The sequence below is a fragment of the Diplotaxodon limnothrissa genome, linkage group LG8 (genome assembly GCF_057381915.1).
Source record: "Diplotaxodon limnothrissa isolate DT_005_m linkage group LG8, D_limnothrissa_male_GT1.1, whole genome shotgun sequence".
Lineage (NCBI taxonomy): Eukaryota > Metazoa > Chordata > Actinopteri > Cichliformes > Cichlidae > Diplotaxodon > Diplotaxodon limnothrissa.
In genome coordinates, this window is record NC_140603.1 from 28,000,936 (window position 1) to 28,019,057 (window position 18,122).

Here is an 18,122-nt window from a genome sequence, read left to right on the forward strand (position 1 = left end):
CCGTACCACTGTTCTTTTATTGAGGTTACATGAATATGCATAAGTTCATTAACATATGACGTCTACATACACACAAAGAGTACCTTGCGTGTGTGTGTGTGTGTGTGTGTGTGTGTGTGGACTGCTGATCAAAGGGTCAAACATCCTTGGTCAGGAAGAGGGTAGCCTCCCCCTCACCCTAGATGGTTCATCCTAGATAACACGGTGAGGAAGTCCTGCAGTTCATCTAAACAAAGAGCACTTAGACTAGAACAGACGCAACTACGTTAATCCTACCATAAAACAATAAGACACGGTATGACCTCTCATGCTCCCAAAGTGCTGTCTAATACACACAAAGTTTGCAGACTATCAAGGATCAAAACCTCTACCAATCTACAACTAATTACAAAACTCTAAGCATATATAAGTAAATATTTCTAAGCATAAATGACAATCAACAATACAAATCTAACAATAATCCAGGGTGGGACCATTAGTAACATGGTCCTCCTAAAATCCAAAGACAGACATGCTAATTGTTGATTCTAAATTGGTCGTAGATGAGGATGTAAGCATAAATGTCCTGTCATAGACTGCTGACCTGTTCAGGTTTTTCTCTACTGCAGCAGGTTTAGGCCCCCAAGTTTGATAAATGGTTAAGATGATGCGTGGAACTAAACTAAGACTGTTTATTTTATCCACCTAATTTATTTACATTCTTTAGTTCAGCTTCAACAGTTTGTCTTCATTTTTGATACAAGCCACAACACAAATGTTTCAGTGATTGTTTAAATTTCAGGAGTGCAGATACTGCAGCAGTTTGTCAATTAGTTTCTTGTTCACACTTCTTCCTTTTCCTTTTTAGCACTAAGACTGGGGTATTTATTTATATTTGCCTATATTTAGGGGTAGACTACAGCGAGGCACAAGTTAAAATGCTTACTGGTTACTGTGTTAATGCCAATACGTCACCCGTAACTGCAACACGAGCGACGTTACTGCATATTGTTGTCATTTAGAGTCTGTGCACCTCCTGCCAGAGCGACATAAAGATTGTATTAATCAAGTTTGCGACTACTGGTTATGCTAACTTAAAATAAAGAACTAAAAGCTTCCCAACAAGTGTTAAACCTGACATCATACACTGGGGTCTTCTGGTATTTTCAGTTCCATAACTTTATACAGTTATGGATTGATTTGTTTAACTTTTCCTGTCCTGTCTTTTACTGTCTTGCATTGACGAATTCCTAATTTCCAGCAACTGTTGACATGTTTGACAGATACTGTATAAAGTGAAAAACTGAGTGCTGGAAAATAATAAGCCACTCTGTTACACTTTCTCTTCTTAGGGCTGGACAAAGCCAAATGCTTTCCACGTTTGCATCACTTCTTACAAGCTGGTGCTGCAGGATCACCAGGCCTTCAGGCGAAAGTCTTGGCGCTATCTGATCCTCGATGAGGCCCAGAACATCAAGAACTTCAAGTCCCAGCGCTGGCAGAGTCTGCTGAACTTCAACAGGTCAGTGGAGACTGTTTGTGTATATGGGCCCACATCAGAGAGTGAAACCTGAGGCTCAGTGGATGAGGCATGGCCTCTGGATTTTTTTACACTAAATTCCAAAGTAGTTTTTTGTTTAAAAATAAATAAAAATAAATAAAAATCTTTTTTTTGCATTTTAATGAAAAAAAAAAGATTTATAGATATATTTTGGGGGTATTTAGACTCATGGACAGCAAACATGAATATTTGTATGTACAACTTCTGATTCTTATTGAAGAAAATCATCCTCCTTTCTCTATAATGCTTTCAAAGACATGGTGTCACTCAGTACCATTTGACTTTGAATGTATTTGAAATGCACTGAACTGTTAATCTACAGGCCACAGTTGTGTGTAAATATCTTCACATTTAAAAGTGTTTGTTCTTTTCAAAATGATTGTCATCATTTGGCTGGTGGCCGGGGCCAGCTGGTGGTAATTTCTCACTGTTGTGTGGCGCTCCAAAGAGCCTGGCGCTTGTGCACATGAATAGATGCACGCTCTGAGAACGCACACCTTTATACAGGCTGCAGCGATTCGCTCCGATGATAAATCAAGATTACAACATCATCAGTATGAGGATGTTTCACAGTACCGGCTGAATAGAGAAATACTTGCACAGCATATTAAAAAAAAAAGATCCGTTAGAAGTTTGAGAGTGCCTCTCATGTTCAGCATCAAAATGTTGGTTTGTGAGCTTTAAAGCAAATAAAGATGTGCTGCAAGATGCACACTTCAGCGTGGATTGTGCACTAAAAGCTTTTTTAAAAATAATCTATAATCTAAATTGATACTCAGCCCCAGTGAGATGAGCGTAGCCATGCCGACGGTGTAACCGCAAAAATATTTCTACATGAACCTCAGGATTTCCCAGCAGGACGTGGTGTTATTTACTTCACCTGTCAGTGGCTTTAATGCTGTGGCATATTTGGGTTTTAAAAAGAGTTTTATGATTTAGACTATTCCAGCAGACAGAAACACGACTCCAAATAAATGGTTATGTTATTTGTTTGATGGATGTTATAAACTCTTTATGGGGTGAAGATTGCGTTCTCAGCTTGCTGCACCCATGTGGCTAAAATGAGTTAAAGCATGTTTGATATCTTTAGCAGCTGAAAACTCTTATTTTCCTCTTCGTACTCACCTGAAGCTTGAATGATACGACTTTTTTATTTACGTCTCTCCTCGTGTCTGTGCTGATCATAGCCACCGGCGACTGCTGCTGACAGGAACCCCTCTACAGAACAGCCTGATGGAGCTCTGGTCCCTCATGCATTTCCTCATGCCCCACGTCTTCCAGTCCCACCGCGAGTTCAAAGAGTGGTTCTCCAACCCGCTGACGGGAATGATCGAGGGCAGTCAGGAGTACAACGAAGGCCTGGTTAAGAGGCTTCACAAGGTGCTGAGGCCGTTCCTGCTCAGGAGGATCAAGGCTGACGTGGAGAAGCAGATGCCCAAGAAATATGAGCATGTGGTGCGCTGCCGTCTGTCCAAGAGACAGCGATTCCTCTACGATGACTTCATGGCGCAGGCATCGTAAGTTACTGACTCAGCAGGAGGAATTCAAAGTTAATGTAAATTTAGTTTGTGTTTTGAAACGTAGTCACCAAAAGAAGGTGAAACTGGAAAAAAAAAATGTAATTGAATTTGACCCTAAACCATCTGATTTACAGGACCAGGGAAACGCTGGCCAGTGGTCACTTCATGTCTGTGATTAACATCCTCATGCAGCTTCGCAAAGTGTGCAATCATCCCAACCTTTTTGACCCTCGACCCATCCAGTCTCCCTTCATCATGCAACCCATTATTTTCCACACAGCCTCTCTGGTGCATGACGCCCTGGAGGTATCTCCTTTGAAGGTAAGCCTGAAAATAAAAAGCTTTCATTTGTTCAGAAAGTTGAGCCTGATGGCGTGATTTTTAATCTATTCTAACTTGCTTTTGCATTCTCAGCGCTGCGACGTTTCCATGTTTGACCTTGTTGGTTTGGAGAGCCGCGTGTCCCGTTACCAGGCAGATGTCTTCCTGCCACGCTACAGGGCCAGTCGCCAACTAATCCAGGAGATCATGGAGTCCCCCGAACCTCCTCCAAGGCCCAAACCAGTCCGCATGAAAGTCAACAGGTAAAGGGGGAAAAAAAGAAAGAAAAGAAAAATGCAGATTTGGATACTTGCAAATTTACATGTATTTTGGTTTTCTACGTTACCTGTGTTACCATACCTGTGACATTTATTACATGATATAATTATTGTCCTAAGTGCAGTAGTTCCCATATTTTATGTGTGTCCTCTTTCAGAATGTTTCAGCCGCCTCCTAAAGGTGATAATCGCCCAGTTCTCCTGATGAACAAACCTACCTGCTCCGTCCCCCCTGCAGCACAGACCCCCAAACCACCTCCAGTCACTGAAGTCACCTCAGCTCCTGCACCCGCTCCTGTAGTTCAGCAGGGTAAGCAAGGAATGAAACACCCTTAAAAAGGTGAAACATAAATTTTGCACGTTTTTTCTAATGCATTTTTGTTAAATTTCAGTGGTCTGTTCAGTCGCATCCACTCCTCCTCGCCCATCTCTTCATCCTACCGCTCAAACTGCAGTGAGGTCCAATGCTCCAAAAGCGATGCTGACTGTACGGCCTCCCACTGCTCCCTGCACAGCCACTATCCCAGCTCAGCCGAGTCCAAACCCCAGCAATGTCATGCCCCAGAGGGTCCTGCTTAGTCCAGATATGCAAGCTAGGTTGCCTTGTAAGTACATTTATTTCAAAGCAGATAAGCTGTGATGTTGTTGAAGTATTATCTCATTAAAACTCTGAGCCTGGGGACAGTTTCATGAGCTCCTGTTCAAAATGTAAGTCTCGTCCATTTCTCTCTTTAGATGAAGCATATTTTGAGCGTCTCGGTTTAGATTTCAATTTAATGATTGTTTACTCATTTTCATTGCTGGGTAAAAACCACACAGGAACACAGTGTGTACTCTGCCTCAGGTTGTTTCTTAAGGTGCAGGTGAAAAATAAAGATGGCAGTGCTTAGAAAATCTCAAACACACTTTGCAACTTCTAAAAATGGATCAACCATTAACATACAAGAAAGAGATTAGTCTACTTTTAGTTACAGGAGTCTGTGTGTTCTGTTATTTTCGACCATTCAGTAAGAAAACAAAAGGTATTTGGGGGATTTTTATTAACTAAATGCAGTACAGGTCTCTGTCATTCATTCATAATTAAATTAATTTGTGGTAAAGTGAATGAATTATTATTTCTTACCTACGTGTCTCTTATTTTTCTTCCTAAGCTGGGGAGGTAGTAAGTATAGCCCAGCTGGCTTCTCTGGCAGGTCGGCCTGTGTCGTCGTGTCAAGGAAGCAAACCAGTCACCTTCCAGCTTCAGGGCAACAAGTTGACTCTGTCTGGAGCACAGATCCACCAAGTTCCAGCAGCTTCCTCACGCCCAGTTCAAGGTTGGTGTCTCCCACTAACTGTGGGTTTTCTAGTTTTCACCGATCAGATTTTATGGTTAGTAAAAGGTGTAATACCTCGTTTTGTTTGAACTTCAAAGTGTCATATTGCTGTTTGGGATAGGGGGCTGCTCAAAACAAGTTGTATTATCATTTTTACCTACATTTTGATGCCAGGATTACTTCTGAGTCAAAATATTCTATGCATGTTAATTAACAAGAAAACTTGGGTGCAATCATGTAAATATACTAAATTTAGCCATACAGGCCCTGGAAGTTTGATAGCATTTATCTATTGTGGTTATAGTTTAAATGGGACCAGGATATCCTTTGACCTCATTTTTATCTGATTTGAAATCAGACTAAAGATTAAAGATATTATATGTTTTTGGATTTTTGCAGAATCCCACTGCAGCTGGACTGCTTTATATTCAGTTATGCCAAAGTCTTTTAATCCTTCAATCAGAAGATAATCCACATTGGTCTGCTTCATTTAACTGATGACTGTTATTGTCCCATAATTGTGATTGATTTCTTATTTACATAAATCCCATCCCGTCCCATAATTAGGGAATAATTAAAGTCCTTATAACAGTCTGGTTCACTGTCACTCTACAGGTAATGTGATAAACCTGGTCCCCGGTGGCGTGCAGCATCACCTCATCAGCCAACCTGCACAGGTGGCTGTCCAGAGTACAGTCAGCACACACCCTGCAAACAATCCCTCTGCTGCCCCCCCTGCTAATCGCCTGCCACACAACACCACCTCTCAAGGTGTTAAATCCTTCTCCCTCCTCCTTTTATTTTAAGTATGAGACTTCCTGCTGGATATATGTAACCCATGTTTGTATATTTAATGTTTTTCAGTGTCCTCAACCATGGTGAGCAGCCCTGGGGTCGTGAAGATCGTTGTGCGTCAGTCAACAGGCAAGGAGGGCGGGCCTGTGCCCACCCTGGCTGTGGCCCCTTCCCCTCGTGTCGCTCCCCAGCCATCCCCTTCCCTGCACCCACACGCCAACACGACCCCCGTCAGGAACACCGCTCCACTGCAAATTGCCCAGCGCACCCCTGGTCCTGCTACCGCCCACTACACCATAGCTCCTCCCAGAAACCCTAGCTCAGCCCCGAACCAGCCCCAACCCCCTCGCCCTGTCCTCAAAGTAGTGCAGCCTCCTCCTCCATCGAGCACAGAACAGCCAGGTGAGAGAACGGGCTTGAGCTGTTATTCTCACTGAGCTGAAATTCAGATTGAATTCAGATGAAATGAAGATTGCATGACAAACCGAGCTGGGTCCAGTTTTTAAGCTTTATTTCTTCTTTTCCCTAACAACCTGCTGCAAGTTAATAAAATTTAATGTATAATGAAACATACAGGCATGCAAAAAGGTATTTTTAAGTAATGAAAATAATTGGATTTTAAATCGAATAAAACAGAGATGCAAAAGAAAAAGAAATAAAAGTGAAATTGACTTTAAAGCAAATCCGTATTGAGTTTTTTACAGGAGGCTGTTTTCTCTTCTGTCTTTCTGCAGCTCCAGCTCAGGTGAGCGCCTCTTCTTCTGCTCCAAAGACCTCAGCAACACCGCGGGAAAGTAGCAGCAGCAGTCAGACAGCAGTTAGCACAAAGTCAAAGTCCAATCTGGGTGCAAAAGCCTTCCCTCCACCCAGGAAGGTGCCTCGTCCTGCTCCCCGTTCGCCTTTCTACATGGTAAGCAGTTTGTCCCTCTTGGACTTCACCTTTTAGATATTTAAAGCATCTGCAATCATTTTTTTTGAGGTGTTACCCAATACTTCTTCACCTAGTTAAAATAAATGCCCCCCTGTACTGAGACAATCTAATGTCCTGTTATTTTGGAACCATGCATCAGCGCTATGTAGACATGAACCGGGACGTTTCTAAACTGAAAAGATGCATGAAACATCAGTTTAAAAAAACAACAACAAACAAACCAAACTTTATGTGTGCCAAATCTCAGAGCGATGGAGTTGTAAAGACAAGTTTGATCATAGCATTCAGTCAGCAGGGCTCAGCTCACTAAAATAAAACTACATAATCAAAGAGGTTTCACTGTTACGCACAGGTATGGATTTGACATGTTCCGGCTTGTGATACTGGCTCCGTGAGACTTTTAGAAAAGCTTCCACAAAGAAAATTAAAGGTTCATTATTTTGCTTTTACATCAGGATAAGTTTGTTATACTCATAGCTGCCATACCCAAACTGTTCCAACAGGTTTTTGCACTTCAGTAGCCGACTTGTAAAAGTGTTTTTGAAGTCTTTATGTGGATCACAATGTTTAGATTAAGGCGGTATGGGAACATTAAAAACCATAATCTATGATCTTTAAATTTTATTGGTTAAATTGAAGCATGTCAATAAATTATATACATCTCTGATGCCAGTTTACCAGTTTGGCAATTTTTTTTTTTAATAATTGAAATTCATTCATCACCATCGGCATACAGCAATAAATGATTTAGCCTACCTTGTTTAGTAGACAATAAACTGGTTTTATAGAATAAAATGTCAGGCTCAATAAAACTGGATTAAAAAAGCTGACAAAGTGCAGTAAAACACCAGAACAGAAAACAGATCAGCTCAGTTTATCAGGTTGAAATAAAGTGTAAGTGTCAGCGTTTTTCCTCTCCTGTGGTGCAGACGGTGGTCAAGTTTATCAATGAACAATAAGTTTGTCATGTGAACTTCAAAGTAGATTTTTTTTTTTCCAGTTTATTTCCGCTGCCCCCAACTGGTAAAGGAAATCAATTACAATCATTTTTTCTCCATTGTACATTTAAACAAGACTGAGCCTGATATACGAGCATGTTTTTCTTAAATATGCTGTCAACACTGCCCTGATTTCTGTAGCCTCCATTTACTTGTATCTCTTTACCTCAACAGTCATGGCTTGCAGACTCCGAGAAACAGCAGCACGACAGCCGGCTGGACTTCATCTTTCGAGTCAACGAACTCCACTGTGGAGCAAAGCCCATGTACGGTCAGGAGGTTCTGGACTTCCTGACTTTCCTGCCCGGTCGTCGTCCATCACCTGCTGCCCTGAACCCTCAGGGAGAGTGGGGCCGCTCTGGCCAGAGCAGCTGTCTGTATGCACAGCAGCAAAACGAGCACGACTACTGGTTTCACAGTCACGCTGTAAGAGAGGCCATCCACAGCATCGAAGGACGGCTGGAGCTGCTGAGTGACATCATAGACCGGTACTTAGCTTAACAGTCGTTTGGTTATTTGATATTACAAAGCTTCAGCTAAGGAGAAGGAGCTAACTTTGCTGTTTGTTTAGGTACACATTTGCAATTCCTCCAGTGGAAGCTCCACCCATCTCCATGCACTGCTGCCATCCTCCGCCATCTCTGAACCACAAGCAGGCAGTCTTCTCCTCCATGTTATCAGCTGAAGTCACGCCGCTCACTCGCAGCCTCCACCACGTCCAGTCCTATATGAGGACACAGTTCCCTGACCTGAGGCTCATACAGTACGACTGTGGTGAGTTCTCAGTGTGGTTTTTTGTTTTGTTTTGTTATACAGAAAACCATGGAGCACCTTGTGGCAATCCACACCTACATCAGATACTCCTAATCACAAAATCTAAGGTTTAAATAAAAACGGTGTTGACTTGCAGGGGTGACACAAAGCAGGAAAATCCAGGACTGTCTAAGTATCCATTCTCACCTATAAGCCTTTGACAGGATGTTTGATAAGACTGTCATTTACTAAGGTGGGGGTCACCCACAGCTTAGATCCCATTCATCCCTCATCACTGACTCGATCCCAGATGCACACTGGCAACAACTTTAGCAAAACTCTCGACTGTACTGCAAAATTGGCACTAAATTTTCTTGAAATAGTATTTGGTTAGTCTTTTCTTTCCACCACTGTGTTTTATGCATAAAAGGCTGCTTCAAAGAGTTTACTCCATGTGCGATTATTAAATAATTTTATGCTCCTGCAGCTTGTTTTGCTTGCTGGTGGCTCATTTTGTGTCTTCTGTCTCCTGTTTTCAGGTAAGCTTCAGACTCTCCACACGTTGCTGCGAAAGCTGAAGGCGGGAGGCCACAGGGTGCTGATTTTCACTCAGATGACTCGAATGCTGGATGTGCTGGAGCAGTTCCTCAACTACCACGGACACATCTACCTCCGTCTGGACGGCAGCACCCGGGTGGAGCAGAGACAGGTCAGCAGTGATGGTGTTTTGATAGCGTAATCTTCACCTGTTCCGCTTCCAGGCAAGAACGAGAAAGCTGTAGTCTGTCTGTGATGCTCATTTCCTCTGTTTGTCTTCTGCACGCCACCACCAGGCGCTCATGGAGCGCTTCAATGCAGATCGACGCATCTTCTGCTTCATTTTGTCAACCCGCAGCGGCGGCGTCGGGGTCAATCTGACCGGGGCCGACACTGTGGTGTTCTACGACAGTGACTGGAACCCCACCATGGATGCTCAGGCTCAGGACCGATGCCACCGAATTGGCCAGACCCGCGACGTCCACATCTATAGGTGACTTTCTTTTTCCCTGCTTTTACTAAAAAAAAATAATCCTCACATAAAAACTTTCCCAAATCAAAGCTCACTCCCTTAGCTAAGATTTAAGATGCTTTGTTGTCATTATGTAGTCACATAATGAAATTCCGTGTGGTAGTTCTTAGCTTAAAGTCAGACACAATACTATAAAACAGAGACAGACATACAATAAATAAGCATACACAATAGAGGACTCACAGACAAAAGACACAAAGAGAAACAAAAAGCTGAGAGCACAGAGCCGCTGCATTGAACATAACATATGTTGTCAACATCTGTTTGACACATACGAGCGTTCATCTTGTTTGACTTAAACTGATGAGCATCTCCTACCTTCTTTGCATAATTTCAGAAGCAAAAGCAACAAAAAAAAAAAGTAGGAATAAAAATCTAAAGTTTAAAATGGAAATTGGAGCTCAGTAGTCTCTGAATTTAAAAGATCTGCAGAATCTGGTTAAACGCTTCACACCACCTGGTCAGCACCAACCCATCTGGGTGTAGGGGGAGGTTTTATACACCCGATAATCATTGGCCCAGTGAAAAATAGAAATGTGATTTTTAAAAGACTAAATCGTTTTATGTTCCTCCTCAGGTTGATCAGTGAGCGCACGGTGGAGGAGAACATTTTGAAGAAGGCAAACCAGAAGAGGATGCTGGGAGATATGGCTATCGAAGGAGGAAACTTCACCACGGCCTTCTTTAAACAGGTATCACGTTTACACGGGGCCTTCTTTGTAAAATAAATGCCCTTCAGTCAAGCCTTTTTTTTTCCTTCTTTCTTCTTTTGTGTCTGGATAAGCTCAGTGATTCATCTGTGCATGATTAATAGTTGAAAGGTGCTCAAACATGTGGGTGGGTGCTTGGTGCATAATTGAATACAGTCACTGGTATCATGTGAAGGGATGTTTTTCCAGTGCTGGATGACAGGCCGAGACCTCATCCCCCTTTTAATTAAATTTGTTCAAACTGTCTTATATAAATACTACTTGTGCTTTTTTTTTTCTTCTTTTTTTTTTTTTTTTGAAGTATAATGGAGTTTCTTCTAATTGGTCTTTTTGAGTTTAGTGTGTTGATGACATTAAGCAGTTCAAGTGCCTCTTGTTTTCTCTGTCTCATCAAGCACACATAACCCGTTCTGCCTTTGCTAAATGTGTCCGACTGTCACTTTGTTCCTCAGCAAACCATCAGAGAGCTGTTTGATGTGAATGAGGGGGAGAAGAGGGAGGCGGCGGTGGAGCTGTCGGTGCCCCAGGCTGAGGAGGAGGAAGCCGTCAACAAGCAGAGCACCACCATCCTGGAGCAGGTTAGAAACTTGGTGTACTGGATATTTACCACCCACCTTTTGGTGATTACCAGGAACAAAATGTACGTTTACTGAAAGTCTTAGATGCAATATAAACTGAATCAGGTTTTTGCTCTCAGCCTATTGAAATGAAAAGCTTAAAAAAAAAAAAGATCTCCTGTTAAAGGTGATCTTCTTATGAACTTCTGGACTGTTTCAAGGACTTTTCAAGAATTTAGCGATTCCTTTATTGACATTACTCATCGATTCAATTCTTGCTTGATCAACACTGGGTTCTCATTGGCTCTGTTTTGACATCTAAGCAGGAACAAAGAAATTACATTCATGCAAATCAATTGTATACTGTGGGTCAAATGTTTGTTGAGGTATTTCCCGTCTTTGTTGTGATCAGTGTTCAAACTTTGCTCAAAAAAGTAATTATTACACAGAACACTTTTCTCACTTTTAAAGAACCGTTGTTGGTTTTTTTTGTGTTAGCACCATAATGCAGTTGTTTCTGTCCTGGGTATGCAAGTTTCCACTTTACCGTTCATCTCGTCCTTTTGTACAATAAAAGTAAATGTTCAAATCCATGCTCTAGACTGCTTCGCTATTTTCCTCCTCTGACACAAACTGAAATCAGCTGATTGTGCAAGAACCGTAATTGAACTGGTTTTCTTCAATAACTGGTTCTCGATTCCCATCCTAATGGCTCCCAGTTTTGTCGCTTGATCTAACACGAGAACTCCTGTCGTGTTCCTCCTCTACTTGTGCCCTGGCTGTACTTGAACTCTTGATCTCCTCCACCGTGTCAAATCCTTGATAATGCACATTTTCAAAAATGTTCTTGCACTGTGCCGTGTGCTGGGACGCACCACAGTTTAGATAATTTCTGCTGACACCCAGGGCTTAAAAATGAAGCCATCTGAGGCTGGCTTTGAAAGCAAGCCATCCCCATATTCATGTAAACATGTATATGAGGATGGCGATGGTGTTAAAATGCCCAAATTTACAGCAGGACTAAACCCATTTATAGACCAGTACAAAAACATTTCTGGACTCTATGGATAGTTTCATCCTTTTCCAACTCTGCAGGAGACGGAATTTATAATAACTCCTCCATCTGGTCAGGGTGTTGTAGCTGCTATTTCTCCCCTCCTCCAATTCCATTCACTAACCTGGACCACTGTTTGAAAAGAATACAATAGAATAACTTCGGAGATTCGACCAATTTGACTAGGCTAAGTTATTTGATTTTTAAAACCTGAACTTTATTTCACCCCTTGTACGCAGACATAATCCAAGAGTCAGGAAAAAGTTTAACTCCTGCCACATTTATCATGCTTGTGGACATTTACCTGATTATCTCCATCTGTTTGCTTCAGGCGCTGTGTCGTGCCGAGGATGAGGAGGACATAGTGGCGGCCTCTCAGGCCAAAGCAGAGCAGGTGGCCGAACTGGCGGAGTTCAACGAAAACATACCGCTTGATGACGGCGGGGAGCAGGAGGAAGTGGAGGAGCTCTCTAAAGCCGAGCAGGAAATAGCCGCACTGGTGGAGCAGGTGAGTAAAAACACATCGGCTATAAAAATGTATAATATAATAAAATATTAATGCTCTGCTGAATCTTTGAATTACAGTTTGTTTAAACGCACCTTTTCCTCTGCTTGTCTTTAGCTCACTCCCATTGAGCGCTACGCCATGAACTTCCTGGAAGCTTCGTTAGAAGATGTGTGCAAAGAGGAGTTGAAGCAGGCTGAGGTAAAATCACAACTTTCAACTTCAGCTTAATAATTAGTGATTAATACTTGAAAGTAATTTAGACAATAAAGGGAAAAGCAGGAACGAGAACTAGAAAATATTTGATTTCGGTTTAAGTCAAACATTTTTAACTTGATAAAACTTTAAAGAAAATCTTCTCCTCTTGTGTGTTTAGGAACAGGTGGAGGCTGCCAGGAAGGGTCTGGACCAGGCAAAGGAGGAGGGCCTGAAGCTCCACACATCATCTGATGATGACGAGGACGACTTTTTGTCAACACCAACTTCTGCTGAACCCGCCCATCCAGCTCCAGCCCGTCGTGGTCGTAAACCCAAGGACAAGACTGCCACCTCTACAAGGACTAGCGGCCGACTCCGTGGGGCCTCGCCTGAAACTGAGCCTGAGCCCACGACTCCCAGAGAAGTGCCTGAAAGATCCCGCTCAGGTCTGAGAGGACGAGGAGCTGCCAAAGACACAGGTTCTGCGTCTACGATCCCATCCCGCACAGACCACCACAAAACGTCATCATCCACCCGGGTTCAAGATTCCTCCAAATCTTCGAAAGCGTCATCTCCCGCCAGAGATCACCAGAACGCCAAAACCAGGACTCAACCAAACCGCTCCCATCCCAGCCCAGTGCCTTCCCCTCCTACAGCCTCGCCCCCTGGTGGGAAACAGCAGTGTGCTGGGGAGACGGACAGTAAAATCTCCAAAACGGGGAGGGAGGAGAAGGAGGTGGAGAAGGAGAGGAGGGGGTCTGAGTCATCGCTGGAGTCCAGCTGTCCGGCGGATCATCAGACTAAGGATGATGACAGTAAAGACTGCGCCATGTCTCCTCCCTCCACCAGCTCACGGTCGCCTCGCAAGCGGCAGTCAGCTGACGGTGAAGTGCTGCGGGGACTGGTTGAAGATTCACCATCAGCCAAAGTTCTGCGGAAGCTCCCGGGCCGGCTAGTCACAGTGGTGGAAGAGAAAGAGCCACGAAAGAGGCGGCGGCGAGGAAGTGGGACGGGAGGTGGTTGCTCTTCAGAAGAGGCAACGGCGGAGGACAGCGGTGCTGGATTTGTTGACGAGCCGAACAAAGAGGACGCATCACAGAGTCAAGACGGCAAAACTAAAGAGACTGTTACCAAATCCCCTCTGGACCAAGACGCTACCCCAAGTCCGCCTGTGCACCCTCAGCCTGTCAGAGGCTATCCTCCATATTCCCCTCCTCATCTGTCTCCTGACATGCCAGTGCTGAGGAATCTTCCCGTGCGGCGCAGATTGGAAACCGAATCTCGTATGGCTGCCCAGATGGGAGAGCAGCATCTAGGGAGAGGACGGGGAGTGAACCAGTCCAAGAAAACGGACATCCCACCAGGCAGAGACGCTGCTTCCGCCTCTGCTGCGGAGTCCAGCGTGAACTCTCTCATGCCACCTTTGAAAAGAAAGAGGGGCCGGCCCCCTAAGACTCCCACAAGACTACCTGAACTTGACAACGCATCAACCACATGCCCACATCCCATCTCGGCAATTGAGGAAGGAAACCCGCCACTGTCCCCTAAACGTAAGAGGGGTCGTCCCCGCAAGGACTCAACGACCACGCTAGAGACCGTTAATGAGAGTCAGAACACTGATCTATCTAAAAGTGATTCCAGGACAGAACTGACGATCTCAGAGACCCCGCCTCCTGCTGCTATTTTTGAAATGACTCGGTCTTCACAGTCGACCAAAGCTGATCAGACAGACACTAAAACTGAGGCTTTGGCCCCGCCTCCAAATCCAGCCTCCTCAACAAAGTCAGATGAAGTTTCCACACCTGTCTCACTTCCCACTTCACCTGCAACCCAGGTGACCTCACTGATCTCTGAGACTGCCTCTCCTCAAGTGGTTGCTTCAGCCCCAGCTCCAAGTCCAGCCCCAGCACCAGTCCTCTCTTCTTCCACGTATACCTCCACCCCCGTCAGCAACACAGCTCCGTCTCCACCTGTCAGCGATGTCTCACCTCCTCCTCCAGGTGTTAAACCAACACTTGTGGTTTCCACAGTTTCAGATGCTGCTGTTCAACCAGCTGTGGAGGCAACCACCACCACAACCACACCAATTACACACTCCACTCCACCCACTACGTCATCTTTCAAAGCTGTTAAAGACCCCACCCCAACACTCACAACAGCTGCTACCACAGCGTCTGTAACAGTTAGTATTACACCACAAGTCACCACTGCAATGACATCACCTCCAACTGCTTCTCTTGTGAAGGACTTGCCACAAGCCTCTCTAGCCTCCACACCCTCCAGTCATCCTGTATCGAGTCTGGATACAGTTTCACCCAAGCAGACCCCTCCAACTACACCTTCCCCCAAACAGACCTCCCCAGCTCCATCTTTACCCAAGCAGAGCCTTCAAGCTACAGCTTCGCCTAAACAAGCCCCTGTAGCTACACCTTCCCCCAAGCAGACCTCCCCAGCTCCACCTTCGCCCAAGCAAACCTCCCCAGCTCCACCTTCGCCCAAGCAGACCTCCCCAGCTCCACCTTCGCCCAAGCAGACCTCCCCAGCTCCACCTTCGCCCAAGCAGACCCCTCCAGCTACAGCTACGACTGTGACAGCTCCAGTAAAAACAGCACAAACCAGTATGTTAGACTCAATCCAGACAGTGTCTGACAAGACTTCTACATCACCACCAGTCAAAACAGTGGCACCATCTTCTGGTAATACAGCTCCACCTTCCCCTCCAGCCAAAGCAAAGACAATTGAGACTGCTAACAAAAGCCCGACCGAACAAGCATCACCAACTGCAGAGGTTCAGGAACATGTAGAGCCCGAAAAGCCTTCAGCATCAAGTCCAGTCTGCACGCCTCCTCCAACTACAACTTCCCCAAGTGCTGTTACACCTGCAGAGGCAAAGAAGGCTTCAGCAGCTTCATCACCCCCAGCAGAAGGAGTAACAACACCTTCAACTGCAGCGCCATCCAAAGTCCTCACTTCTTCTTCTCCTCCCAAAACTGCAGAAAAGACTGACAAGACACCTCCGGTAACAGCTACAACATCAGCATCACTGTCTGTCACCATAGCTACATCATCACCAGAAAAGTCTGCTTCCCTAGGGTCAACAACCACAACCATCACCCCTGCTTCAGTAGCTACAGTCACAGCATCCACAACCAAAACAGCTCCACCCGTGTCCACTACACAAACCTCTGCAGTCACTTCCTCTCAGCTACAAACTTCTTCATCCACAAGTGTTCCTGCACCATCTCAGACCGAGGAAGCCACACCTGCTCCCATATCCACTCCCCTCGTTGCACCATCTTTAGAGCCATCAACAGAGAAAGAGTCAGCTTCTAAAAGCGACCAAGAAGAGGTGACAGAAATGGAGGCTGAAGCTGCGATGAGTAAGGAAGACGACGACGACAAAAACTCAGACATTAGCCAGTCTCAGCCTAAAAGAAGAAAGGTGGAGAGTTCCTCTGAGACCAAAGAGTCAGGAAGGCCCCAAGGAGTGGGACGAGAAACAAAAACCACAACCCCCATTCCGAAAGATGAAGCTAACCCTCTGGAAGAAGAGAAAACTACTGAGGATCAGAAACCTGCTATCCAGAAAAGGTCACTTAGTCGCCAGAGTAGCCAGGAGTCTGCTTGCTCTTCTTCGCCATCGTCTGGGTGCTCTACCTCCACCCTCACCCGCCATGCCCACCACAAGAGGACCTACGAGAACAGACATCCTACCAAGAAGAGGCGAGTGGATCCTACATCAGAGGCAGGGAAGGAGGACAAGGAGGAACATGGCGAGGAGGAGGAGGAGAAGATAGAAGAGGGTAGTGAGACGGACCTTCCCCCCACTGCCTCTCGAAGGAGGCGCTCCAGGTCTCCTTCCTCTTCCTCCTCCGACTCTGACAGCAGCAACAGCAGGAAGGAGCACCGGCTCACTCGCTCAGCAAAACGCAGGCTCCAAGATCAGGAGAAGGAAAAGTGCACCAAGGACAGGAAGGGAGCCAAACCAGCACGCAACTCGGACAGAAATGCGTCAAACAACGCCAATGCGTCCACAGGAGGAGAGTCGGGCAGCGATACGTCTTCTGTTAGGATCACCAGGAAGTCTGTGGGATCACAGCCGCCACAGGACACTAAAACGCTGACCAACAGCACGCCCTCGCTACCTCCTGAGCCAGAGGTTCTAGGGAAAAGGTGCTCAGCACTCAATGCAGCAGCCAAGCTTTTAGCTATGAAAGGCAGGGTGGACACCCCAGGCCACACACCTCGGAAAGACTTCACCCCTAAAGCTCCTGCGACTTCCACCACTGCCCCTTCGGACAAAAACCAAAAGCCTAAAAGTAAAAGTGTGCCAGCCTCTCCTCAGAGCAACTCTGTGACCAATAACAAAAGCAGCAAACCTTCAACACCCAATCAGGCGAGCCGATCTACATCACGCTCCACCAGACAGTGCCCTGGCTCTCTGGTTCCACCCTTAGAGGTGGAGTACAAGAGGCCTAAACCAGAGGAGAAAGAGAGAGGGAGCAGGAAGTCCTCGAGGGGCAAGGAAGGCGAGGGAGAGACGCGATCGTCGTCAAGGGGCCACAGCGCCTGCAGCAGCATGAGCAGCGATGGCGAGGGCGACTGCGGCGGACGCAGCAGCAGAAGCCGCAGCAGCAGCAACAGCAGCCAGCGCACCCTCAGCTCCCAGAACACGGAGCACCGAGGTTCCCGCTCCCGTGCCACTTCCTCCGGCAGCGAGCGGGAGAGGGACCGCAGCCCTGAGCGGGCAAAGAGCCGTGACAAAAAGGAGAAACAACACCGAGAGAGTCGCAAGGAGAGCAGGAGGTCCCAGAAGCTCTCGCAGGATGTGACCAGCAGCTCGGGAACCGAGGGGTCAACGCCAGACAGGGTGCTACGGAGTGTTGCTGCACTCGCTGCAGTGCAGGCCCGCTCACCGGCCGCAAGCACCCGCTCCTCCTCAAGCCAACAGCGTCACAATAAGACATGATTGGAGTGCCAAAGGGGAGAATTAAAAAAAACAACAAAAAAACAGAAGCGAGGGTGTGGCGGAGCGTGATACGAGAGCATGACGTGATCTCCAAGGTTGCTGCTTTGTCTGCACTCTGAGGAAAAACAAGAGCAAACTGAGTGCTGCACAAGCCAGGGACCTCACCGCCTCTCGGGCCCTCTCCCTTTCTAGTCGGGGCACGCCAGCTCTGCTTTTGAGCGCTGGGGGAAGGCTCAGGGACGCTGGACTGACAGTAAACAGGTGGCGCCGCTGTCGAGCGTCCAGATATGTGGACATGCTGTGGATAAAACTCACCACTTGGACTCGGAGGGGGTGGGGCGTGGGTGGGACAAAAGGTGCAAGTTGTTAGTTCACATAATGTACTGTAATCATTAAAAGACTGGAACACTCAGATGCTCTGTTAAGACAGGGTTAACGGCGCCCTCTGCTGGGGTTACCCATGAAAAGTAATTTGTGTGACATTTAAAAGTCTCGAGTGAGCGGTTGTATTGTAAGTTGAAGGTTTTAGAAAGTTTGGTTTTGAGATTTTCTGTCCTGACTATTGTTTCTCTGTAGTCAGTTGATAAGTTATGCATATTTTATTATTT

The 18,122-nt window shown here is 45.8% G+C and overlaps 1 protein-coding gene across 2 annotated transcripts in view; it reads left to right on the forward strand.

The window, feature by feature from the left end:
- The window catches only part of srcap (Snf2-related CREBBP activator protein), a 40,200-nt gene extending 22,364 nt beyond the window's left edge, over window positions 1-17,836 (forward strand). Inside the window, exons 13-32 of one of the 2 annotated variants that reach the window (XM_085361608.1) lie at window positions 1,332-1,501; window positions 2,728-3,057; window positions 3,195-3,381; window positions 3,475-3,644; window positions 3,818-3,969; window positions 4,052-4,264; window positions 4,811-4,975; window positions 5,591-5,746; window positions 5,840-6,172; window positions 6,505-6,680; window positions 7,874-8,187; window positions 8,271-8,473; window positions 8,992-9,161; window positions 9,286-9,482; window positions 10,099-10,213; window positions 10,684-10,809; window positions 12,174-12,350; window positions 12,465-12,548; window positions 12,724-14,853; window positions 15,079-17,836. In XM_085361608.1, the coding sequence (XP_085217734.1) occupies window positions 1,332-1,501; window positions 2,728-3,057; window positions 3,195-3,381; window positions 3,475-3,644; window positions 3,818-3,969; window positions 4,052-4,264; window positions 4,811-4,975; window positions 5,591-5,746; window positions 5,840-6,172; window positions 6,505-6,680; window positions 7,874-8,187; window positions 8,271-8,473; window positions 8,992-9,161; window positions 9,286-9,482; window positions 10,099-10,213; window positions 10,684-10,809; window positions 12,174-12,350; window positions 12,465-12,548; window positions 12,724-14,853; window positions 15,079-17,514 (8,004 nt within the window). In that variant the 3' untranslated portion in view covers window positions 17,515-17,836. Of the gene's footprint in view, window positions 1-1,331; window positions 1,502-2,727; window positions 3,058-3,194; window positions 3,382-3,474; window positions 3,645-3,817; window positions 3,970-4,051; window positions 4,265-4,810; window positions 4,976-5,590; window positions 5,747-5,839; window positions 6,173-6,504; window positions 6,681-7,873; window positions 8,188-8,270; window positions 8,474-8,991; window positions 9,162-9,285; window positions 9,483-10,098; window positions 10,214-10,683; window positions 10,810-12,173; window positions 12,351-12,464; window positions 12,549-12,723 lie in introns of both variants that reach the window. The other variant, XM_085361607.1, reaches the window with a different exon arrangement.
- Window positions 17,837-18,122: the final 286 nt, after the last annotated feature.